The sequence below is a fragment of the Poecile atricapillus genome, chromosome W (assembly GCF_030490865.1).
Source record: "Poecile atricapillus isolate bPoeAtr1 chromosome W, bPoeAtr1.hap1, whole genome shotgun sequence".
In the NCBI taxonomy this organism is placed as follows: Eukaryota; Metazoa; Chordata; class Aves; order Passeriformes; family Paridae; genus Poecile; species Poecile atricapillus.
The window spans coordinates 64,965,226-64,987,405 of NC_081288.1; the positions used below are offsets into that span (position 1 = coordinate 64,965,226).

General features: G+C 43.6%; 1 protein-coding gene across 4 annotated transcripts in view; it reads right to left on the minus strand.

The window, feature by feature from the left end:
- LOC131591460 (protein patched homolog 1-like) overlaps window positions 1–22,180 on the minus strand; it is a 213,093-nt gene that overhangs the window by 110,538 nt on the left and 80,375 nt on the right. For 3 of the 4 annotated variants that reach the window (XM_058862187.1, XM_058862185.1, XM_058862184.1), the window contains 4 exons: window positions 22,010–22,141; window positions 21,581–21,736; window positions 20,841–20,939; window positions 19,830–19,955 (listed from right to left, as the gene is read on the minus strand). In XM_058862187.1, coding sequence (XP_058718170.1) covers window positions 19,830–19,955; window positions 20,841–20,939; window positions 21,581–21,736; window positions 22,010–22,141 — 513 coding nt within the window. The remainder of the gene's footprint in view (window positions 1–19,829; window positions 19,956–20,840; window positions 20,940–21,580; window positions 21,737–22,009; window positions 22,142–22,180) is intronic. The other variant, XM_058862186.1, reaches the window with a different exon arrangement.

Sequence of the window (22,180 nt, forward strand, 5' to 3'; positions counted from 1 at the left end):
CAGTGCCATTATCTGCTGATCCCTTCACTCGAGCAAACCAGAAAAAATGGACCTCCTTCCAGTTGTGGTAACAACTTTTCCCCTGCTGAAATCATGACCATGGCTGTGGCACTAAGAGTACTTGAATAGACAGTGCTGAAAACTCTATACCCTTGTCTTTGTACCCAAGACAACTTTCAAGCCTAATCAACCAGAAGGGAGATTTAATCCATGAAACAGAGAACAGCAAACAAGCTGTAAGTGATGTCCAGGTGTTAGGAAAAAAAATCACTTGGTAGAATTACTTTGTTAAAGTTTAGGGCTAGACATGCTTTAGTGAACTCAGACCTCAGGGGAGGTTAACAAATCTTTGACTGTATAGAAGTGGTACCTCCAGAAGAACACTCTGGGGAACCCCACCACTGAGAAGACCTGAAGAAGAAGGGCAGACGTGACAACACAGGAAGCCATGTGGTGGTGACTATCTTTCTACTTAATCTGTCTCTCTCTCTCCTTGTCTCGCTCGCTCCCTCTCCCCCCCCACTTTGTCTCTCTACTTCACATTTGCTGTTAAATAAAATACATACTATTGATTTTGGCATATGGTCTCATTTGCACCTTTTAATAATCAGACCCTAACATTATTCCAGTGGATCTGAACATTAAATTGGTGTCAGAAGTGGGATCACCAAAAGAAGAAAATGAGCAAGCAGACTAATTAACATGAGAAGTGAGAGAACCATTAACCAGTAGAAGATAGGATACTAATTATTAAGAGAACTATGTAACTTGCAGCCAATGAACACTAATCTCTTTGTTTGCTAAAATGTATAAATAGAAAAAAGTCTTGATAGTTTGGGCTATGATTTGTGGAATACCACTGAGCACCCAGGTTTATGCAACTCTGAAATAAATAATCAATGTAATTATTGGCTTGTTGTACACCAGGTAATGAATCCAATTTTTGTTACAAGCAAGTTGTTTCACCTAGTTCATACAACTGTTCTTATTGCTGTTAAACCAGTGAAAACTGAATCACCAATAAATCATGAGTAACCGTGTCTAACCTAAAACATTCATAAAGGATCAGCTATGAATTGCTGAGATTTGGAAAAAACAGTTGAGACCTGGTCTATGAAATTCTTATACCACTCAGCATGCCTAAAAAACTAACTTCTCTACTTCTATTCACTTCTATAAACACTTCCTGCTTTATCAGTTCTTTGTAGACCCTAGTGACCTTGAATCCCAAATGCTGCTAAACCCAAAAATTAATACTTAAATGTGTGGCAGAGATGTCATTAGTTATGTTTACATTTGATTTTTGAAAGAGAATCAAAAGTATCCCAGCAACACATAGTAAATCTACCTGTTAACATGGCAACTCTTTTTAGAGCAATTAGATTTTCCATTATGCCATACTGGTGTTAATGTACTGATACTGCTACTCAAATATTTCTAAACAAGCCTCTCTACCCTTACTTGTATTTTGATGGATTCCTATAGCTTAACACCACACTTCCTATATATATTATACTTTCTCTCACTCGCCCTCCACCTGATATCTCAAGGACATACCATTTCACAGTTTTCACAAATAAATACAGAAGATATTGTTTGTATATCAATTCAAATGTGTTGTGTCATCAAAAAACACCTCATGAATTGATAAGGAACTGTGTGCCTTCTTCCAGTTTCTGCTATAAATCCCCAACTTAGGGGAACTTGGAAGCGAGTGAGACAAGAGAAGTGGTTTGAGATTCATATTATCAAGGGGGGAAGGAAGAACTGTTGAGAAGTGATTGAATCTCTGACCTGATGCATCAGCCAACACCTTCCCTCCCCAATACTATTTAGAAGTCTGATGGCTGGGAATGGGAACATGAGAAAGCGTGATCTTGGCAATACCTGCAATCTGTAATGATGACACTGATCAGAAAAGCACCAACAAAAGTCTGTGGTAGTAGATCTCCCAATGTACAAGCAATCTAGAAACAGCTGAGCTGAGAGCATGCTGTGGTTTTAGCACTAGCTGAAATTCACCAGAAAACTTACTCATCTCTTGCTGTGAAATATGGATTAGGAGAAGGGCAAAATGGGCTCAAAACTTAAAAGGAATAAAGAAAGTTTATTAATAGAACTACAAGAATAAGAAACCAGAATAAAACCTCCAGAAACCTTTTCTCCCCCCTACCAAACTTTTCTTCCTCAACTGACAACGCAGAGACACAATTTGAGATGTTAAAGCAGTACCAACTATACAATAGTCTTTTCATCAGTCTTTGTAGAGAGAGGAGTTCTCTCTTGTCATTCCATGGAGAGTTCTTCACAAGAAAAGAGTTTTCTCGTGGCTTTTCATGTCCATGTTTGGCAGCCGCCCAGAAAAAAACTCTGCCATCATGCCTTCCTCCCATTTTCACACCACTCAGAAGTGTGTTCATGGGCCATGAACTCATGGAGTATTATTTTAAGGAGGAGTTATTCAAAGGCAAATGTTTTCTCTATCTGTCTCCGTAATCATCTCTGGGAGCAGAGGTTTTCTTCTTCTCTACCTGGGGCAAAGGGTCTTCATCAGCTCTCATTTCTCTCTCTCTGTTACAGCATCTCATAGGATCATAATTACTCCACCATCTGCTTAGCTTCATCAATGGATACCTTTGCTTAGATTTACACTTTGAATAGTTCATTCCCCCCAATACTCTTTTCATGAATTAAAGGAGTTTTTCAGAACATTATTGTCCATCTCCATGGCCATACCAAATGAATATTTCAGCGTATTAGAGCATCTCCTCATTCTCTTTCAATCTGAGGCTCGACTCCTCCTTTTACTGATGTCCTCGGGTGACTTTATGATACTGGTATCCCCAATTGTCTGGTTTATGTTATATATTAAGTTCTGCACCTTTAAGACTGGCTCTGAGAGCAAGAGAGGGGGAAGAAGAAACGCGCAGTTTGTGTTAAAGAAAAACATCACTCCCACACATCTCGCTCCTGGACTGTGGTGTCTGCAGCACGGACAGACAGCGGGACAGAGCTTCTCTCTGGCTTTTAGTTAGTTTTAGCTAGCTGAGGCAGAGGAGTTCCCTGGACCTTTGTTTTCTCCTTTTCTTGGATCTGTGCAAGCCTGCTCTGGACTGAACACCCAGCCAAACCCCGGGAGCTCATGCCTGTGGCCCACCGGGGCCTGGGCCTCGGCACTTTCCAGCGCCGGAGGAACTGATAAAGAACCTGAGCAAGCCGAGCTACACCACATGAAAAGGACTTTTCTTCCTAGATTTGCCATCCCATTGAACAACAAGAGGTTTTATTATTTAATATTACTCAATTTCTGTTAAATAAACAGCTTTTTCCACTTCTCTCCAAAGAATTTTTTTTTCTTTTCCCGGACCAGAAAGTGAGGAGGGGCATTTCCCTGGGGAAATCCCCATTTGGAGTTTTCCTTCCTAATTTGCCCTAAACTAGGACAAATACAGTTTTTGGCGCCCAGTGCGGGGCAAGAGAAAGTGGAAAAACCTGTACTGATTGTTGGTTGTATTTTTGGTTGTATTTATTCTGTATTGGGATAAAGCAGTCAGTAGCCATGTTGTTTGGATACATAATATCTCTCAGGGTGGAGGCCTTCATGTGGATCTGGTCCCTAGAATTTTTTGAGGTTTTAATACCTGTCCTTGCCCTCTTTCACAGTAGAGAGGCACGGATTAGAATGGTTATTGTGCTGGGCTTGGTGATAATGATTTATAAGAAGTTTATAGAACGACTGAAGTTTCTGTCAGGTATGTTTGGCTTATGGTTTCTTCGCCCGACCCTGCCTCCCAGTCCCAGTAGCACATTTTGGGAGTTTATTAGTAATTGTACCCAGTTTGTTAGAGGAAGAGCAGGGGATGAGGCTTTTCAGCCTTTTCTTTCCTTCTTCTCCTTTGAATCTGTTATGTCCCTCTTTGAGAATATCCAGTTTCCCCTGAGTGTTAAGGATACCACTTTCCTGGTCACTTTCCTGGTAGTTCAGCTGTTAAGCTTCCTCTATATGGTCTGCAACTTCTCTAGAATGAGGGCTGAGATATCCAGAGGAGCCAATGAAACCCCTGCCCCAGAAGTAGACTCAGGTGTGAGAAATCCTGAGTGGTGTAGAGAATGGGAGAGAATTGGCCGAACTCTGAAGAAATTTTCTGATCCCCCAGCCTGGGAATTTTCACTTGAACAAATTCAGAACCCAGATGAAGTAGGGAAATATCTAGAAGAGAATTGCTGTGATGATTCTAAGAAGAAAAATCTCATTGCAATAAGCTGGGCCCTAGCGTATGCTTATCGCACGCTGCTAGATACTGTAGAGCAGGCAGATAAATCAGCAGCTACCCCAGTCACTCCGGCTGCAGCTAAGCCAGCAGCCAAACCAGACAGTGAGCCTAAGCCAGTGGCCAAACCAGACAGTGAGCCTAAGCCAGTGTCTGTTACTCCTACCACGAGAGGTATGAAATTCAAAACCAAAACCGATCGGCCAGTAGATGATGATAATGGCGATGCGGGGGAAGGACCCTCAAGACCAGCAACTGATCAAAAATCAGAAGGTGCTGGTGAACCTTTCTCCCTGAAGGACCTTCGTGGCCTGAGAAAAGATTACACTCGACGACCTGATGAATCTATAATTAGTTGGTTAGTCCGTCTGTGGGATGCTGCAGGTGAGGCTACAGTTCTGGATGGCACTGAAGCGAGGCATCTGGGATCCCTGTCACACGATCCGGTTATCGATCAAGAAGTGATGAGGGGGCCTGACCCTTACAGTCTCTGGGAACGGGTCCTGAGAAGTGTGGCACAAAGATATCTGTGTGCAGACGATCTCTATATACAGCAAACTTGTTGGAAAACCATAGAACAGGGGATTCAGCGCTTGAGAGAAATGGCAATAGTAGAGATTGTCTTTGTGGGTGACTTAGGTACTAGAAATCCAGACTTAGTGCCATGCACATCTGTGATGTGGCGAAAACTTGTTCGACTTGGGCCACAAGAATACGCTTCTGCTTTAGCCACAGTGAAGCGGGATGACCGGGAGGAGACTGTGCTGGATATGGCAAAGAAACTTCGAACATATGCAGATACCGTGCATGGCCCCATGCAGGCAACAATTGCAGCTGTGGAAACACGTATGCAAAACTTCCACGACAAAATAGAGGAGAATCTCAAGAAACTCAGGGAGGACCTTCTTCCAGTCTCGGCAGTACAGACCAGGAGCCCTGGTACTCAACGCAGAAGTTCTCCAGATAGAGAGAAAAAACTACGAGCTGAGCTGTGGTTCTTCCTGCGTGACTGTAGAGATAACATGAAGAGATGAGATAGAAAATCTACTGCTGCTCTGGCAAAACGGATGCTTAAATTAGAAGACAGCAAGACTCAGGGGGGATATTCCACCAAAAAGAAAGCTGCTCCTGTAGCCTTTAGTCAAACTGCCAAGTATGATGATGATGATGACATGTCTGATTCCCTTGAAAGAACCTCCAAGACATATACCCAAAGAAAGAAGGATAACCAGGCTTAGAGGGGCCCTGCCTCTAGCCAGGTAGAGGCTAAAGAAAACCGTGTCTTTTGGACTGTGTGGATTCGTTGGCCTGGCACATCAGAACCACAACGATATGAGGCCTTGGTTGACACTGGTGCACAGTGCACCCTAATCCCATCAAGATATGTAGGGGCAGAATCTGTTTCTATTGCTGGTGTGACAGGGGGATCACAGGACTTTACTTTAGTAGAAGCTGATGTGAGCCTGACTGGAAATGAGTGGAAGAAGCACCCCATTGTGACAGGCCCAGAGGCCCCATGCATTTTAGGCATGGACTTCCTCCAAAGCGGGTATTTTAAAGACCCAAAGGGACTTAAGCGAGCATTTGAGAGAGCAGCTGTAGAGACAGAGGGCGTCAAGCAATTGAACACCTTGCCTGAACTATCAGAGAACCCATCTGCAGTAAGACTCCTAAAAGTAGAAAAACAGTGAGTACCAATTGCCACCTCAACAGTGCATCGCCGGCAGTATCGGACGAATCAAGATGCTGTGATCCCCATCCACAAGATGATCCGAGAACGAGTCAAGGTGTGGTCAGCAAAACCCACTCACCCTTCAACAGCCCCATTTGGCCTGTGCACAAGTCTGAAAGAGAATGGAGACTGTGGACTATCGTGCATTGAATGAAGTGACTCCACCACTGAGCACTGCCCTGCCGGACATGCTGGAGCTCCAGTACAAGCTGGAGTCCAAAGCAGCGAAGTGGTATGCCACTATTGACATTGCCAATGCATTTTTCTCCATTCCTCTAGTAACAGAATTCAAGCCTCAATTTGCCTTCACGTAGAAGAGAGTGCAGTACACTTGAAACCAACTGCCCCAGGGGTGGAAGCACAACCCCACCATCTGCCGTAGACTGATCCAAGCTGCACTGGAAAAAGGTGAGGCTCCAGAACATCTGCAGTACATTAATGACATCATTGTGTGGAAAAATACAGCTGCAAAAGTCTTTGAGAAAAGAGAGAAAATCATCCAGGTTCTTCTGAAAGCCAGTTTCTCCATCAAAAAGAACAAAGTTAAGAGACCTGCTCGAGAGTTCCAGTTCCTGAGAGTAAAGTGGCAAGATAGACGGTGTCAGATTCCTACTGATATCATCAATAAGATCACAGCAATGTCTCCACCAGCCAGCAAGAAAGAAATGCAAGCTTTCCTAAGTGCCATAAGTTTTTAGAGAATGCACATTCCTGAGTACAGTCAGATTGTGAGGCCTCTCTACCTGATCACCTGCAAAAAGAACGCTTTCCAGTGGGGCCCTGAACAACAACAAGCCTTCACCCAGATCAAGCAGGAAATCACTCATGCAGTAGCCCTTAGCCCAGTCAAGACAGGACCAGATGTGAAGAACATGCTCTACTCTGCAGCCAGGAACAATAGCTTGTCCTGAAGCCTTTAGCAGAAAGTGCCTGGTGAGACTCGAGGCCGACCACTGAGATTCTAGAACCGAAGCTACAGAAGGTCCGAAGCCCACTACACTCCCACAGAAAAAGAAATTTTAGCCGCCTATGAAAGAGTCCAAGCTGCCTCAGGAGTGATTGGCACAGAAGCACAACTCCTCATGGCACCCTGACTACCGGTGCTGGGGTGGATGTTCAAAGCAAAGGTTCCCTCTATCAACCATGCCACCAATGCTACGTGGAGCAAGTCGATTGCCCTCATCACACAGCGCGCCCATATTAGAAACCCAAATTACCCTGAGATTTTAGAGATAATTACAAACTGGCCAAAAAGTGAAAACTTTAGTCTCACTGATAAAGAAGAGCAAGAACAAGTGACACGGGCTAAAGAAACTCCACTGTACAACCAACTGCCAACAGAAGAAACATGTTATGCTCTTTTCACTGATAGTTCCTGTGGCATTGTAAAAATAACCAAAAGTGGAAAGCAACCGTATAAAGCCCCACATGACAGGTAGCAGAAGCTGCTGAAAGAGAAGGTGGATCAAGCCAACTTGCTGAACTCAAAGCTGTTCAATTAGCCCTGGACATTGCTGAAAGAGAGAAGTGGCCAAAGCTCTACCGCTACACTGATTCATAGATGGTAACCAATACTCTGTGGAGATGGCTGGAAAGATGGAAAAGGGCCAATTGGCAGTGCAGAAGAAAGCCAATCTGGGTGGCTGATGAATGAAAAGACATCGCTAGCAGAGTAGAAAAACTGTCTGTGAAAGTCTGTCATGTAAATGCCCATGTCCCCAAGAGTCGAGCTAATGAAAAACACCAAAACAATGAACAGGTAAATCAGGCTGCAAAGATAAAAGTGTCAAAGATAAACTTAGATTAGCAACACAAAAGAAAATTGTTCCTAGCTCGATGGGCCCATGATGCTTCAAGCCATCAAGGTAGAGATGCCACCTCTAAGTGGGCACGAGACCGAGGAGTGAATCTATCCATAGACAGTATTTCTCAAGTTATCCATAAATGGGAGACATGCCACAATCAAGCAGGCCAAGCGGTTGAAGCCGCTATAGTATGGTGAGCGTTAGTCCAAATATAAGTATAGAGAGACCTAGCAGATTGACTACATCACACTGCCCCAAACCTGCCAAAGCAAGCGCTACCTGCTCACGATGATAAAAGCCACCACTAGATAGTTAGAAACCTACCCTGTGCCTCATGCTACAGCCTGTAACACCATCCTGAGACTTGAAAAGCAAGTCCTTTGGAGGCATAGTACCCCTGAGAAGACTGAGTCAAACAATGAAACTCATTTCAAGAATAACCTTATAAACACCTGGGCTAGGGAACATGGCATTGAGTAGGTGTAACATATCCCCTACCATGGACCTACTGCTGGGAAAGTAGAGAAGTACAATAGACTGTTAAAGGCTACCTTAAAAGTGTTAAGTGGAAGATCTTTCAAAAATTGAGAGCAGCATCTAGCAAAGGCCACCTGGTTAGTTAACATCCAAGGTTCCACCAACCGAGCAGGCCCAGCCCAATCCGAGCCCCTGCATACAGTAGATGGAGACAAAGTCCCAGTGGTACATGTCAAAAGTTTGTTAGGAAAAACAGTTTGGATCAATTCTACTTTGAGTAAAGACACCCATTTGTGGGGTTGTCTTTGCTCAGGGACTGAGTTGCACATGGTAGATAATGCAGAAAAATGAAACAACACAACGTATACCTCAGGGAGATCTGATTGTTAAGTGAGAATCATAAATGAATGCCCTTGTCTGTATATAATGTATGTGTTGTAAAGTTAAAATATATATATTAATTTTGATAATAAGTTGACAATATGAGGATAAAGTGTGGAATGTCCTAGAGTGACTTTATGATACTGGTATCCCCAATTGTCTAGTTTATGTTATATATTAAGTTCTGCACCTTTAACACTGGCTCTGAGAGCGAAGCGGGGGGAAGAAGAAGTGCGCAGTTTGCGTTGAAAGAAAACATCACTCCCCCACATCCTGCTCCTGGACTGAGGTGTCGGCAGAATGGACAGACAACAGGAGAGAGCTTCTCTCTGGCTTTTAGTTAGTTTTAGCTAGCTGAGGCAGAGGAGTTCCCTGGACCTTTGTTGTTTGTTTTTTTTCCTAGATCTGTGCAAACCTGCTTTAGACTGGAAAACACCCAGCCAAACCCCGGGAGCTCACGCCTGTGGCCCAGTGGGGCCTGGGCCTCGGCACTATCCAGTGCCAAAGAGACTGATAAAAACCTGAGCGAGCCAAGCTACACCACATGAAAAAGACTTTTCTTCCTAGATTTGCCATCCCGTCGAACAGTGAGAAGTTTTATTGTTTAATATTATTCAATTTCTGTTAAATAAACAGCTTTTTCCACTTCTCTCCAAAACAATTTTTTTTTCCCATACCAGTTAGGGGGAGGGGTCATTTGAATTTTTTTTTCCTGGGGAAACCCTCATTTAGAGTTTTCGTCCCAAATTTGCCCTAAACTAAGACAAGGTGGTATTCACAAATGTGAACTTACTTTTCAGTGGTGCAAAATGCTGTCAGTTCTCAGAACTGGCCATCTATTGGCCAGATCTCAAGCACAGAAGAAACTCCCAGCAGCCCTCTCAGACAAATCACTTCCATGGGTGTTTCACACTTCTTTCCTTAAATGCCAAACTACCACATAGGATCATAACATTAGTTATATCATAAGAACTTGGAAGCATCCCTTAGTCCCTCAAAGAATAATTCATTGGCGTCATTGACCTGTCTAGGAAGTCTATAATACACTCCCATTATGACATCCACATTATTTGTTGAAAGCAAACCAGGGAGCGATTCCAAGTCAGAACTACAATTTAATAGAAAATTAAAATAAAGACAATAATACAGAAACAATGGCTTAAACTGACAGAATCACAATACAACCTGATACCCTATTGGTCAGGGTAGTGGCAGCTGTCCAATCAAATGGTGGCTACAGTCCTGTTGGAGTGATAGATGTGGTTCTGTAGAAGAGGTGATTCTGTAGAAAGGTCTGGTCTTTCTCTGGAGGTCCTAGTGGTAGTTATGGAGCTCTTGTCCTCTTGGAATCCAGTTGTGTTCCAAGTCTCCTTATATACAGGTAGGAATGTTTGGTTCCTCCCCCTAGGCAGAGCATCTCAGATGGGATGATGGAATTCTATGAGTCATGCTGGGAGACCTTGATGGCTCATTTGCGGAGATAGCCTCTCAGAAGGTGTTAACAGGGCTGACTCATGGAGAAGATAAAGAACACTGCCCCTCTGTCTTAACAGCTTATGTAGATGGCAATGGAATAAATACTTTTGGTTACATCTTACATTATAACCTAAGACATTTGTCTGCTCCTTGATTCTTACCCAGAGATTCTCAACTGTACCATTGCCAGCTGTGAGTTCCATGCATTCTAATCCTTCTATCACATACAGTGCCACCCTCTGCCTCTTCTGCCCTGCCTATCACTCCTGAAGAGCCTGGAACTATCTAGCAGGGCACTCCAGTCACAGGACCCATCCCACCAGGTTTTGCTTATGACAATGATGTCATATTGTTGGGGAGGATGAAACAGGGAAACCTTATGAATATGATTGTTTAGCAAAAGATTCTGAAAATATGAAACCTAGAATTGAAGTAGAAATGAGAGCTAGCTTTGAGTCATGGGATACTGAGTGCTATCCAAAGAACAATAGCCTAGCCAGCTAAAGGAGAATCCTGGTGGATGAAACAATGTTCTTCTGCAGATAGATAATCCAAAGGTCAAGTAGCAAGATAAGAATTTGTAAAACCTTTAGAGTTTGAAATGTAACACTGTATGGTAATGTAGTAGTTCTTATAGGCTATATGTAAATTCTTTAGTGGGTGTATCTTGTAGTGATTGGTTACTGGGAATTAAAATATTCACTATAGAAAGACGTATTGTAACAGGAACTTCGCTCTTGCTCTTACTCTTGTTTTTCCCCCTCTTACCCCTCTCTTGTCCTCCTCCTCTCTCCTAAGCCTCCCTGGTTCTCCCCGCTCTCCCTCATGCTCTCTTGATTCCTCCCTCCCCCTCTTTAACCTCTCCTCTCCTGCTCACCCCACTCCATTCTCCCCCCCCTTCCCCCCGACCATGTGGACACCGAGGCTGGTGGCGGACACGGGTCTCTCCCTCTCTTTACCCATATAATAAACTGCTTATACCTGAACAGCTTGACCCTGGAAAAGTCTCTCACCGCGAGCGAGTGTTTTGTACTACAATATCATATCTCTGGGACTGGGTCAAAGCTTTGAGCTACTCTTGTTTCTCATGCTGCGTGTGTTGGCAGAGCAACATTTCAAGTGTGGTTCGTTGTAGCCAACACTTCGTGGAGCAGATTGAGGGATCTTGTAAGCTTAGGCTGTGCAAAAAACAACTTTTAGCTCCAAGGTAGTTGACAATCCAAGGCTTGTAAAATCCACAGGGGATTTGCAGCTGTCTGTGGGGGCTCTGAGAAGCCCCACGATGGATGCCAACTGCTATTTTGCTCTGATCCTTGCCCCAGGGAAGTCCTCCGGCTAGCTGCCATCCACCAGGGGTGGGAGGGGGTTTTAGCAAGGACAGAGACCAAAGATGAAGAAGGCTCTCTTCTGGGACAGGGTCCCAGTTTAATTCCAGAATGGTTCCAGGGAAAAAAGAGGCTGAAACTTGCTTGCTCTGGAACTTTTGGACAGAGGGAAAGGGGGCGGCAGGAAGGCAGGTTACAGCCAATGGGGAGAAACTGAAGGGGAGGAGTGAGGGGGAAAGAACCAACACACCACAGACCCTAAGGGGGGGCAACAGAGAGAAACCATGTATCGTAACATAGTGCAATACAACAATCAATAAGCTAAACAGTACTGGGCCCAATACTAAACCTCGGGGGAAACCACCACTGGCAGGCCTCCAACTAGACCCTGTGCCACTGATCACGACCTTCTGGGATCTGCTGTTCAGCCAGTTTTCAATCCACCTCAGTGTCCACTCATCTAATCCATACTTCCTGAGGTTGCTTATGAGGATGTTGTGAGAGACAGTGTTGAAAGCCTTGCTGCAGTTCAGGTAGACAATATCCACTTCTCTCCCCTCATCCATCCAGGAAGTTGTTTAATTGTAGGAGACAATCAGGTGTGTCAAGCATGATTTCCCTCTAGTGAATCCATGCTGGCTTCTGATTGTCTTCTTGTCCTCCCTGTGGATAGAGAAGGCCTCCAGAAAGAGGCGCTCCATTACGTTTCCAGGGATCAAGGTGAGGCTGACTGGATGGTAGTTCCCTGTGTCTTCCTTTGTGCCTTTTTTGAAGACTGAGGTGACATTTGCTGTCACTGATCATTAGAGAGAAGAGGTCGGTGCCTGCCCCACTGTTTCCCCTTGTGAGGAAACTGTAGATTGCTATGAGGTCTCCCCTCTGTCTCCTCCAGGCTGAAAAAGCTGAGTAACCTCAGCCACTCCACGTATGGTGTCCCCTCTAGACTCTTCACCATCTTCGTACCCTTCCTTTGGATGCTCTCTAATGGCTTAATGTCTCTTATATTGTGGTGCCCAAAACTGCCCCCAGTACTCAAGGTGACACCACACCAGTGCAGAGTAGAGTGCCTCCCTCGACCAGCTGGCGATGCTGTGCCTGATGCACCCCAGAGCAGGGTTGGTCCTCCTGGCTGCCAGGGCACTGCTGACTCATTCAACTTGCCATTGACCAAGATTCCCAGGTCCCTTTCTGTGGTGCTGCTCTCCAGCCTCTCATTCCCCAGTCTGTCCATACATCCACGGTTGCCCTGTCCCAGGTACAGAATCCAGCACTTGTCTTAGTGTCCTAGTTTAGGGCAAATTAGGAAGGAAAACTCCAAATGGAGATTTCCCCAGGGAAATGCCCCTCCTCACTTTCTGGTCCGGGAAAAGAAAAAAAAATTCTTTGGAGAGAAGTGGAAAAAGCTGTTTATTTAACAGAAATTGAGTAATATTAAATAATAAAACCTCTTGTTGTTCAATGGGATGGCAAATCTAGGAAGAAAAGTCCTTTTCATGTGGTGAACGGCTCGCTCAGTTTCTTATCAGTCCCTCCGGCACTGGAAAGTGCCGAGGCCCAGGCCCCGGTGGGCCACAGGCGTGAGCTCCCGGGGTTTGGCTGGGCGTTCAGTCCAGAGCAGGCTTGCACAGATCCAGGAAAAAAGGAAAAAAAACAAAGGTCCAGGGAACTCCTCTGCCTCAGCTAGCTAAAACTAACTAAAAACCAGAGAGAAGCTCTGTCCCGCTGTCTGTCCGTGCTGCAGACACCACAGTCCAGGAGCGAGATGTGTGGGAGTGATGTTTTTCTTTAACACAAACTGCGCGCTTCTTCTTCCCCCCTCTGTTGCTCTCAGAGCCAGTCTTAAAGGTGCAGAACTTAATATATAACATAAACCAGACGATTGGGGATACCAGTATCATAAAGTCACCCCAGGACACTTAGTTAAACTTCATAGAGCTGGTGATTGCCCAGTCCTCTCATTTGTTGAGGTCTCTGCAAGGCCTCTCTGCCTTTGAGGGAGTCAACAGGTCCTCCCAATTGTGTATCATCAGCAAACTTGCTTAGTATCCCTTTAATTCCTGTATTCAAGTCCTTTATGAAGATATTGAAGAGCACAGGGCCTAAGATGGAGCCTGTAATGGATTGAGTGAGAGCTTTAGACAAGCCCCACCTTAGGCTCAGGTTTTTTGGCAGGAGCTGTACTTAGTTGGCCCGTATCTAAACAGCTTTGGCTTGCAAGTACTCAAGAATGGCAGACCAGGTCTATTATAAAATTAGTTATTTATTGAATAGACAGGAGATTAACAGAAAAAAAGGCCTTAAACAGAGTTACTTGCTACACAGGATAAAACAAAAGAACTACTAGTAGATTACATAAAACAGTGAATGACATAAATGTAGCTATATTATCGCTAGCAAAGTAATAGTATAGATTAGGTGTCAATGTGACACCACCAAATTGAGGATGGCATACACAGAGTCCTTTTACTCAACCCTTGAGAGAGTAACCATAAAGCGGTGTCCCGACTTTGGGGAAAAGCCCCACACATTTCCAGGGAATGTGCAGAAGACTTCTACTTTGTGAAAGTATAGTGTAACTTTTATAATTTGTAAACTGAAGTCTCTGTCAGTTAGAAATTCCAGCTTAATCTTCCTACAATTAGCTTCCACAGCAAGATATTTACTGTCAGCTGGGAATGTCACCTCCATGGTGCTGAAATAACTCACTACAAGACAAGCTGTCCTGATTATTTCACCAATTAGCAGATTCACGTGAGGGGGAAGATGCCTTGAGTTATCGTACCAGCTAATAGGAAACAGGCCCTCCTAGGGCAGGGGTGAGACATCCTGCCACAGAGCCTTGTGGAATCCCACTAATGACAGGTCACCAGTCTGATGTCACCCCATTTACTATAACCGTTTGTGCCCAATCCATGAGACAGTTCCTCACCCATCACATGACGTGTTTATCCAGCTGTGGCCTGGACAGTTTGTCCAGAAGTATCCTGAGAGAGACAGTATTGAAAGCTTTAGTGAAATCCAAAAAGATGGTCACCTGGCTTCCCTTGATCAACCAGGTGGATTACCTTGTCATAAAAGGTAATCAGGTTTTATGAACAGGACTTTCCTTTCATGAAGCCATGCTGGCTGTGACTGATGACTGCATTGTCCTTCATGTGTATTCAAGTAACTCCCAGAATAATCTCCATAACTTTACCAGGCAGAAAAGTGAGACTGACAGGCCTGTAGTTTCCAGGATCATTCTTTTTTCTCTTTTTGAAAGTTGACAATTTCCAGTCAACTGGGACCTTTCCAGATTCCCAAGACCATTCCAAAATCACTGAGAGTGGCCTCACAAAGACATCAACCAGGTCTTTGAGTATTCTCAGATGAATCACATCAGGCCCCATAGACTTATAGGTATCCAGCTGGAGTAGCGGATCCTGCACAATTTCAGGGTTGACTGGGAGTTTATCATTCTCACAGGCATGGTCCTGCAGCTCAGGGCACTGGGACCCCCTTGGTCTAGCATCCATGTTGAAGACAGAGGCAAAGAAAGCATTAAACTTCTCTGCATTGTCCATGTCCCTGTTTGTGAGGTGACCATCCTCATCCTGGAACAAGCCAATGTTGTTTCTGCACTGTCTTTTGCTATTAACATATCTAAAAAACTTTCTATTGTCCCCCAGTTCTGGCAGCTTCAGCTCCAATTGAGCTTTGTCTGCATGAATTTTCTCCCTGCAGTGGTGAGCAGCATCTCTGTATTCCTCCCATGTCACATGACCTTGCTTCCAGTGAGCATACACCTTCTTTTTTCGCCTTATATCCAAGAGAAGATCCCTGCTCAGCCAAGCCAGCCTTCTGTCTCGCTTCCTTGACTTCTGGCATTTGGGAATTGCTGCTCCTGTGCCTTTAAGAGGTCATGTTTAAAAAGTGATCAGCACTGATGTACCCCAACATCTGCAAAAACATTTTTACAGGGGACCTTACTAGTTCCCTGAGCAGCCTGTATTCTACTCTCCTTGTGTTTAGGGCTGAAGTTTTGCTGACACTTTTCCTCCTGTCACCAAAGATTTTAAATTCGATTGCTTCAAGGTTGCTGTGGCCAAGGCAGCCACCAGTTGCCACTTCACTCATGAGACACTCTCTGTTAATAAGGAACAAATCAAGGAGGGCATTTTTCCTCGGACCTGTTCTTGAAGCTCTCATCCTGGTGTTTTAGGAATTTTCTGGACATGTTTATGCCAGCTGTGTGGTGTTCCCAATTAAATTCCAGCAAGTTGAAGTCCCCCATAAGGACAACGGAAGTTGATTTGCAGATGTCCCTTAGTTCCTCAAAGAATAGTTTGTCAGCATCATTGTCTGGGCTAGGAGGTCTACAGCAGACTCCCACAATGATATTCACGTTACTTGTCTGCTCCTTGATTCTTACCCAGAGATTCTCAACTGTACCATTGCCAGCTGTGAGCTCCATACATTCTAATCCTTCTGTCACATACAGTGCCACCCTCTGCCTCTTCTGCCCTGCCTATCACTCCTGAAGAGCCTGGAACTATCTAGCAGGACACTCCAGTCACAGTACTCATCTCACCAGGTTTTGCTTATGACAATGATGTCATATCTCTGGGACTGGGTCAAAGGTTTGAGCTACTCTTGTTTATCATGCTGTGTGCGTTGGTATAGCAACATTTCAAGTGTGGTTCATTGTAGCCGACACTTCGTGGAGCAGATTGAGGGATCCCACTAGTGCTCAGTTCCTCAAGTTTTGGCATGCCATCCCATTGCTTCTCACTGGCATGCCTGGTTTTGTCCCTTTCCCCCTTCAAATCTAATTTAAAGCTCTATCAACAAACCCTGCTAGCTCCTGTTCTAGAACCCTTTTTCCCCTCTGAGAAAGGTGCATCCTGTCAGGTGTCAGTAGACCAGGTGTAGAATAGACCATCCCATGGTCAAAAACCCTCAAATTTTTCTGGTGACACCAGCCTCGGATCCATGTGTTGACCTGATGGGTCTGCCTGTTCCTTTCAATATTCTTCCTTGCTACTGGAAGGCTTTAAGAAAACACTACCTGTGCTCCTGATCCTTCAACCAATCGTCCCAGTGCCCTGAAATCCCTTTTGATTGCCTTTGGACTTCTCTTTGTTATCTTGTCACTTGAAGAACCAATACCAGTTAATAATCAGAGGGCCATACTAGACTGGAGAGTTTTCCAGTACTGTCCCTTATCCAAGCCCCTGGGAGACAGCAGGCTTCTGTGTGAGTTCAGTCCAGTCTGCATACTGGGCCTCCATTCCCCTTAGAAGGGAATCTCCTATTACAACTACTTTCCTCCTCTTAACAGAGGAGGTCATGATGCGCATACAGTTGGAGTTGCTTTAGGAGGCCTCTCTATCCCAGAAGGACTTTTTCCCATCTCATCAGTTGTCTGGCCTTCTAGTTCCAGAGCTCCATACCTGTTGTAGAAACTGCCAGTCCTACTTGTCAGATTCTGAGGAGGAGGAACCTTCCTCCTGGTACATGCAGTGACCTGCTTCTAGCCTTCATCTTCAACAAACCCTTGATTAACAGTCCCTTGACCTTACAGGGTTCTGAGTCCCCCTGCTTTTCCACTACAATGAAGGTTTAAGACTCCTGAGAGTCTTGAGACTGTAGCATTTCTGAAAATAACCAATCTCTTGCTTGTTCACTCGAATACTACGTAACCTATTCACTTCCTGCTGTAGCTCCTTCACCTGGTAACACAGGTCCTCAACCACAGCGCACCTTCTGCAAAAGATCTGCTTGTCTGCCCCAGTTTCTCAGAGAGGCCATCAGGTACTCTCGGCAACCTATGACCTGGGGAGCTGCATTTACCATCAGCAAGTCTGGCTGGCTGGAGACCTCAGATATGGCTGGGTCAGTGTCTCCAGCAGCTACAGGGGATTGAGATTTACAGCATGTCAACACCATAACTGAAGAAGCTTATGCTAGTATGCTAATAAGGCTGGGAATGAAAGGATGTCTTCAGGATCTTCTCCACTAGCCACTGAGTCTGTTTACCTGCCTCTATTGGCTCCTTCCTTCCAGATGGTTAGAGAGGAGTTCTGCCTGCTCACCCTGCCTGGCAAACTTCCTTGCTGCGCTCCTTTAGAGATGTTTAAATTGCTCTCAATGTTTCCAGCAATGCCCCTCCTCCATCCCTGACCTAATGACATCCTTGTACTCTTCCTCAGTTGCCTGCCCCTTCATCTAAAGGTCATAAACTCTCTTTTTTAGCCTGACCTCCAGCAAAAGCTCCCTGTTCAGCCAGGCCACTCTTCTTCCTTTCTCGCTCATCATTTGGCACATAGGGAGGGATTGCTCCTATGCCTTTAAGATTTCCATTTTAAAGTATGTCCAGCCTTCCTTGACCCCTTAGTTTGTAAGGACTGTTTCCCAAGGAACTCTCTGAACCAGTGTCCTGAACATGCCAAAGTCTTCCCTCCATAAGTCCTAAGTAGTGGTTTTGCTGATCCCCTTCCTTACTTCACCAAGAATCGAAAACTATAATTTCCTGATAGCTATGCCCAAGTGTTGGAGGTTAGGATTTTTCCTTTTCTTCTTTCTCTCTTGGAATTTTTTCCCATCTGTTGCTAAGAGACAATAACTACCAATACTTAAGAGAACAAAAGACGTGGCTGGGAGGAGGATGGGGAAGGATGCAGCTGGCTACTCTCCTATATGAGGAGTTTTCTCTTGGGAAAGGCAGTTACCCTGAGATTTTGGGCAGGAGGGAAGGGGCCGGATGCAGCTTCTAGCTCTCTCTTTCTCTCAGCATCGGAGGAGGGACAGCTGGTCTGCAGTCGCTTCCTGGACGATTTGCTGCCACTATGGAGTGTTTGTCCTCCCATTGCTTCTCCTACCGTGGGTGAGACTTTCCTCGTTAGAGCAGTTGTTGAATTGGGACCTTATTAACACCCGACCTGACTGGAAAGGACCCTCACCATCTTTTTGAGTGCCTCAGGGGAAAACTCGGGACCCTGACCCCATCCCCCCTCCCAGGGGGCGCATTTCCCCAGCTGTGTGCAGCAGCTGCTACGGAGAAGCCCGGCTGCCGCTGCCAAACCCCGCTGTTTTCTGACGCTGCCTCAGGCTTTCTTTTTACACTCTAACCCAATACCCCATATCCGCCTGACCCCTGCGGCTCCTGCTAAGGTTGCAGAGTTTTCTGTTACATTTTGTTTGCCACCCCAGGGGGTATGCCTGCCTCTGCCATCCCAGCCACCGCTCCAAGGTTCCTGCTGCAGCCCATTTTTCGCCATCCTATTGGCCTCCCATTACCACGTGAGGGAGATGCAATTGAACTCGTGCCGCAGCACCTCCTGCAGTAGTAGGGGAATCATTGCACCTACCCTGCCCAGTGCCAACAGCGCCCCTGCTGGCTGTGACCATAACTTCACTAAAGGGGAAGGTGCTTGACAGCCAAGAGATGGTTGTTACTGGGTTTCTGATTTTGTTGTTGCTGTCATTGTTTTTTTGCCTCATTATACATATGTATAACATATGTACATGTGTATGTATGTTATACATACTAGTAAAGAACTGTTATTCCTTTTCCCATATCTTTGCCTGAAAGCCCCATAATTTTGGAGTTATAATAACTGGGAGGGAAGGGGGTCACATTTTATATTCCAAGGGAGGTTTGCGTCTTCCTTGGCAGACACCTGTCTTTCAAACCAAGAGACCAAGACCACCACATCTCCCACCAGCTCTTCTCTGTTTATAAACAGTAGGTCCAGTGGGGCACCTCCCCTGGTAGGCTCACTGACCAGCTGTCAGGAATAAATGCTTCAGCACAGAAAAATCACATTTTCTCTCAGAACAGAACAGAAAATTCTTGGTGAATTTTTCTCCAACATTTTGCTAAAATTACATTGGGAAGTAGTATAAACTGCAGCAGTAATTATTAATGTGGCAAATGCATTTTTGCTGCTGTCATTGAACTTAGATTATGGTTTGTAATAGCAGCAAATTGGACAAACGTCAATGAAAGGAATAAATATCTACTTAGGAATGCAATAGTGTAAACTAGAGTACAGGGTACTGGTCTAGACTGCCTTAAGAATTAAAATCTTGCCTGAGACTTGTTTCTGCTTAGTTACATACTTCTTGGTTTTTGCACTCAACTTAGTTGGGATGGGGCAGGATATTCTTTCACCTATGAACAGGATATGAAAGACTCAAGGCATGAGAAATGGAAGGAGTAGAACCAAGAGGAGAAATCAGTTGGTTATCACCAAGAACTATAGTAAACAGTGATCCCATATTGGTTGAGTGAACTACAGAAACACTGAACATGGTCTTTATCATTCATTTTCACAATGACACTATCTACAAGAGCTAACAAAACAACATTAAAACTTACTTGGAGTGAAAATGCTCGTAAAGCAGGAATAGGAATTAAGGCAGCCATAAAGAAAGCAGTAACATTGCTGATAGATGTAAGGGCTACACTTGCTCCTGTTCGCTTCAAACATTCACCTGTTCTGTCCTGCAAAACAAAGTCAAATGAATAAGGTAATGTCCTGCAAATGAAGGGATCATCCTACAGATATAACATGGTAACAGTGAAAACTATTACAAGGAAATTCTGAATAAAAGTATGCATTTAAGAGTTTGTAAGAGTAAATAATATACTAAGTACATTTTCCAGGAGAAAAGCAGATAACGGATTAAGTGCTTACATTTTTTGAGGGTAGCAAACATTATCAAAGATGACACTGGCTTTAAAAGTCAAAGCTAAATGGATACTGATTATATCAAATACATCAATTAAGCAGGATGTGTTTTGTATTAGTGCAGTCACTTGTTCTTAACATTTTTCATTGAAAATAAGCATGCATTAACAGTGAAGATACATAATGTCTTAAAGAGGCATGTAAGAAAAAACCCCAACAAACAGAAATACCAGGAAGCACACAAAAGCCAGAGAGAATCAAACACAGGACCCTTTCCCAACTCAGCAGGTTATTTTGAAGCATATGCAGGTTATAGCACAATGAGTTCTTATTGCCTGCATGCCAAACCAACTGGAAAGAGCACATGGAAAACATTGCTTGTACAAAACAAAACTGACAAATATATATTGCTTTTAAATGACTTATACTTTGGATATGAAACTCTGGACTGACAATAAAAATATCAATAAAAGGAAAATATAAAAATGAGGAAGATCTTAGATTTCATAATGTGACTATGTGAATGTCATGGGTAATTATAAATAAAAGGAAAAAAACAACAGGCCCTAGGACAAAGATCTCTAGAACAAAAGATTTTCTAAAAAATCATTACTAACTAATTTTAGGTATATTTTCCTCCACAAGGCTTTTTCTTTTACTTTATTCTTTTATTGTCCCCAACACAATTTTTTCATTACCTCAAATGGAATTCTCTTATTCTGCCCTGTTTCACTAAATGCATGTACCAGAAGGAATATATCATCTACACCAACTCCAAGAGCAAGAAAAGGCAAAACCTTCAGGAAGAAACAAAACAAGCAAAAAAACCAATAACATTTTTATATTATTCTTATAATTTACCATTAAGCTAGTCATTAGCCAGCTAATCAAAATATTTTTTACACTTCATTCTGAACAGAACTCCAAGGCTAAAATGAAAATCAATATGATGCAATACAGCTATTAACTTTCATTCTGAAAAATTAATGAGAAACTTGCAGTATGCCATTTACAAGTACAAAACCTCACTAAAACTAATTCAAGTTTTTGGTAGGCAAAGAATAACAGATAATATTTCAAGTTATTTTCAAAATATTATCAAGAGTTGAACATCCTGATATATTCAGATGTAAGGGCAAAACTTGCATTCTTTTGTGTACAACTGGATACTTGCACTCATACTGAGACAGAAAAACAAATATCCTAGAATCTACATAATTAAACAAATTTCAGGATATCTGCCTTTTTCTTAAAATCATTTGGCAGCATGTTCTCATTTTCTCACAGCACAAGCTACTAGATAGGAGAAAGTATTTTGATTTTTCTATTTTTACTTGTATTTTTCTCAGATTTTTTTTTTTTCAAATATTGATTCAGATGTGTTTATTTACTAACAAAGTTCTTGCAATTTAGCAGCAGACTTTTGGCTCCTTAATACCTGAGTTGTGGCAGCATTAAAGGAAATTCCAATCAATGAGCACAGACCCAGTCCTGCAGCCACTGAGAGAGCAACCAAGAAGATTCCTGCCAGCCCCACAGCACCCTGAGACTTTGCACAGTCCCACCGCAGCATTGTTAAACAGGCATAGGCAAGCTGAAAGCAAAGCAAGGATTGGATTAGAATGGATCCTCCTCTACTGGCTATCTCCCCCAACAACATACATAGGTTACAAGTGTTTTTAAAAAGAACAGAAATATCAGAGATGTTACATAGATGAATAGATGACAATCCCGAGCAAATGTTTACAAACTGCAACTTTTCTTTTTCTGAAAATGTTCTGGACTGTTAACTGGTAACAAGAAGGCAGCCATTTGAGCCCTGGTATACTACTGGAGTCAATTAAATAAATAGAATTCAATTTCTTACCATTAGTAAGTAGCCACTAGCTACTCTGATAACACTGACATCTGAAAATGACTTTAGAATATCATCCAGGGTAGTTGTAGTAAAGGAAAGCACCTTTTGAGTAGAGTTTTGTGCAACACTTTGATGAACAACCTACAGAAAGAAAAATATAACTTAGTGTGTCTAAGAAAA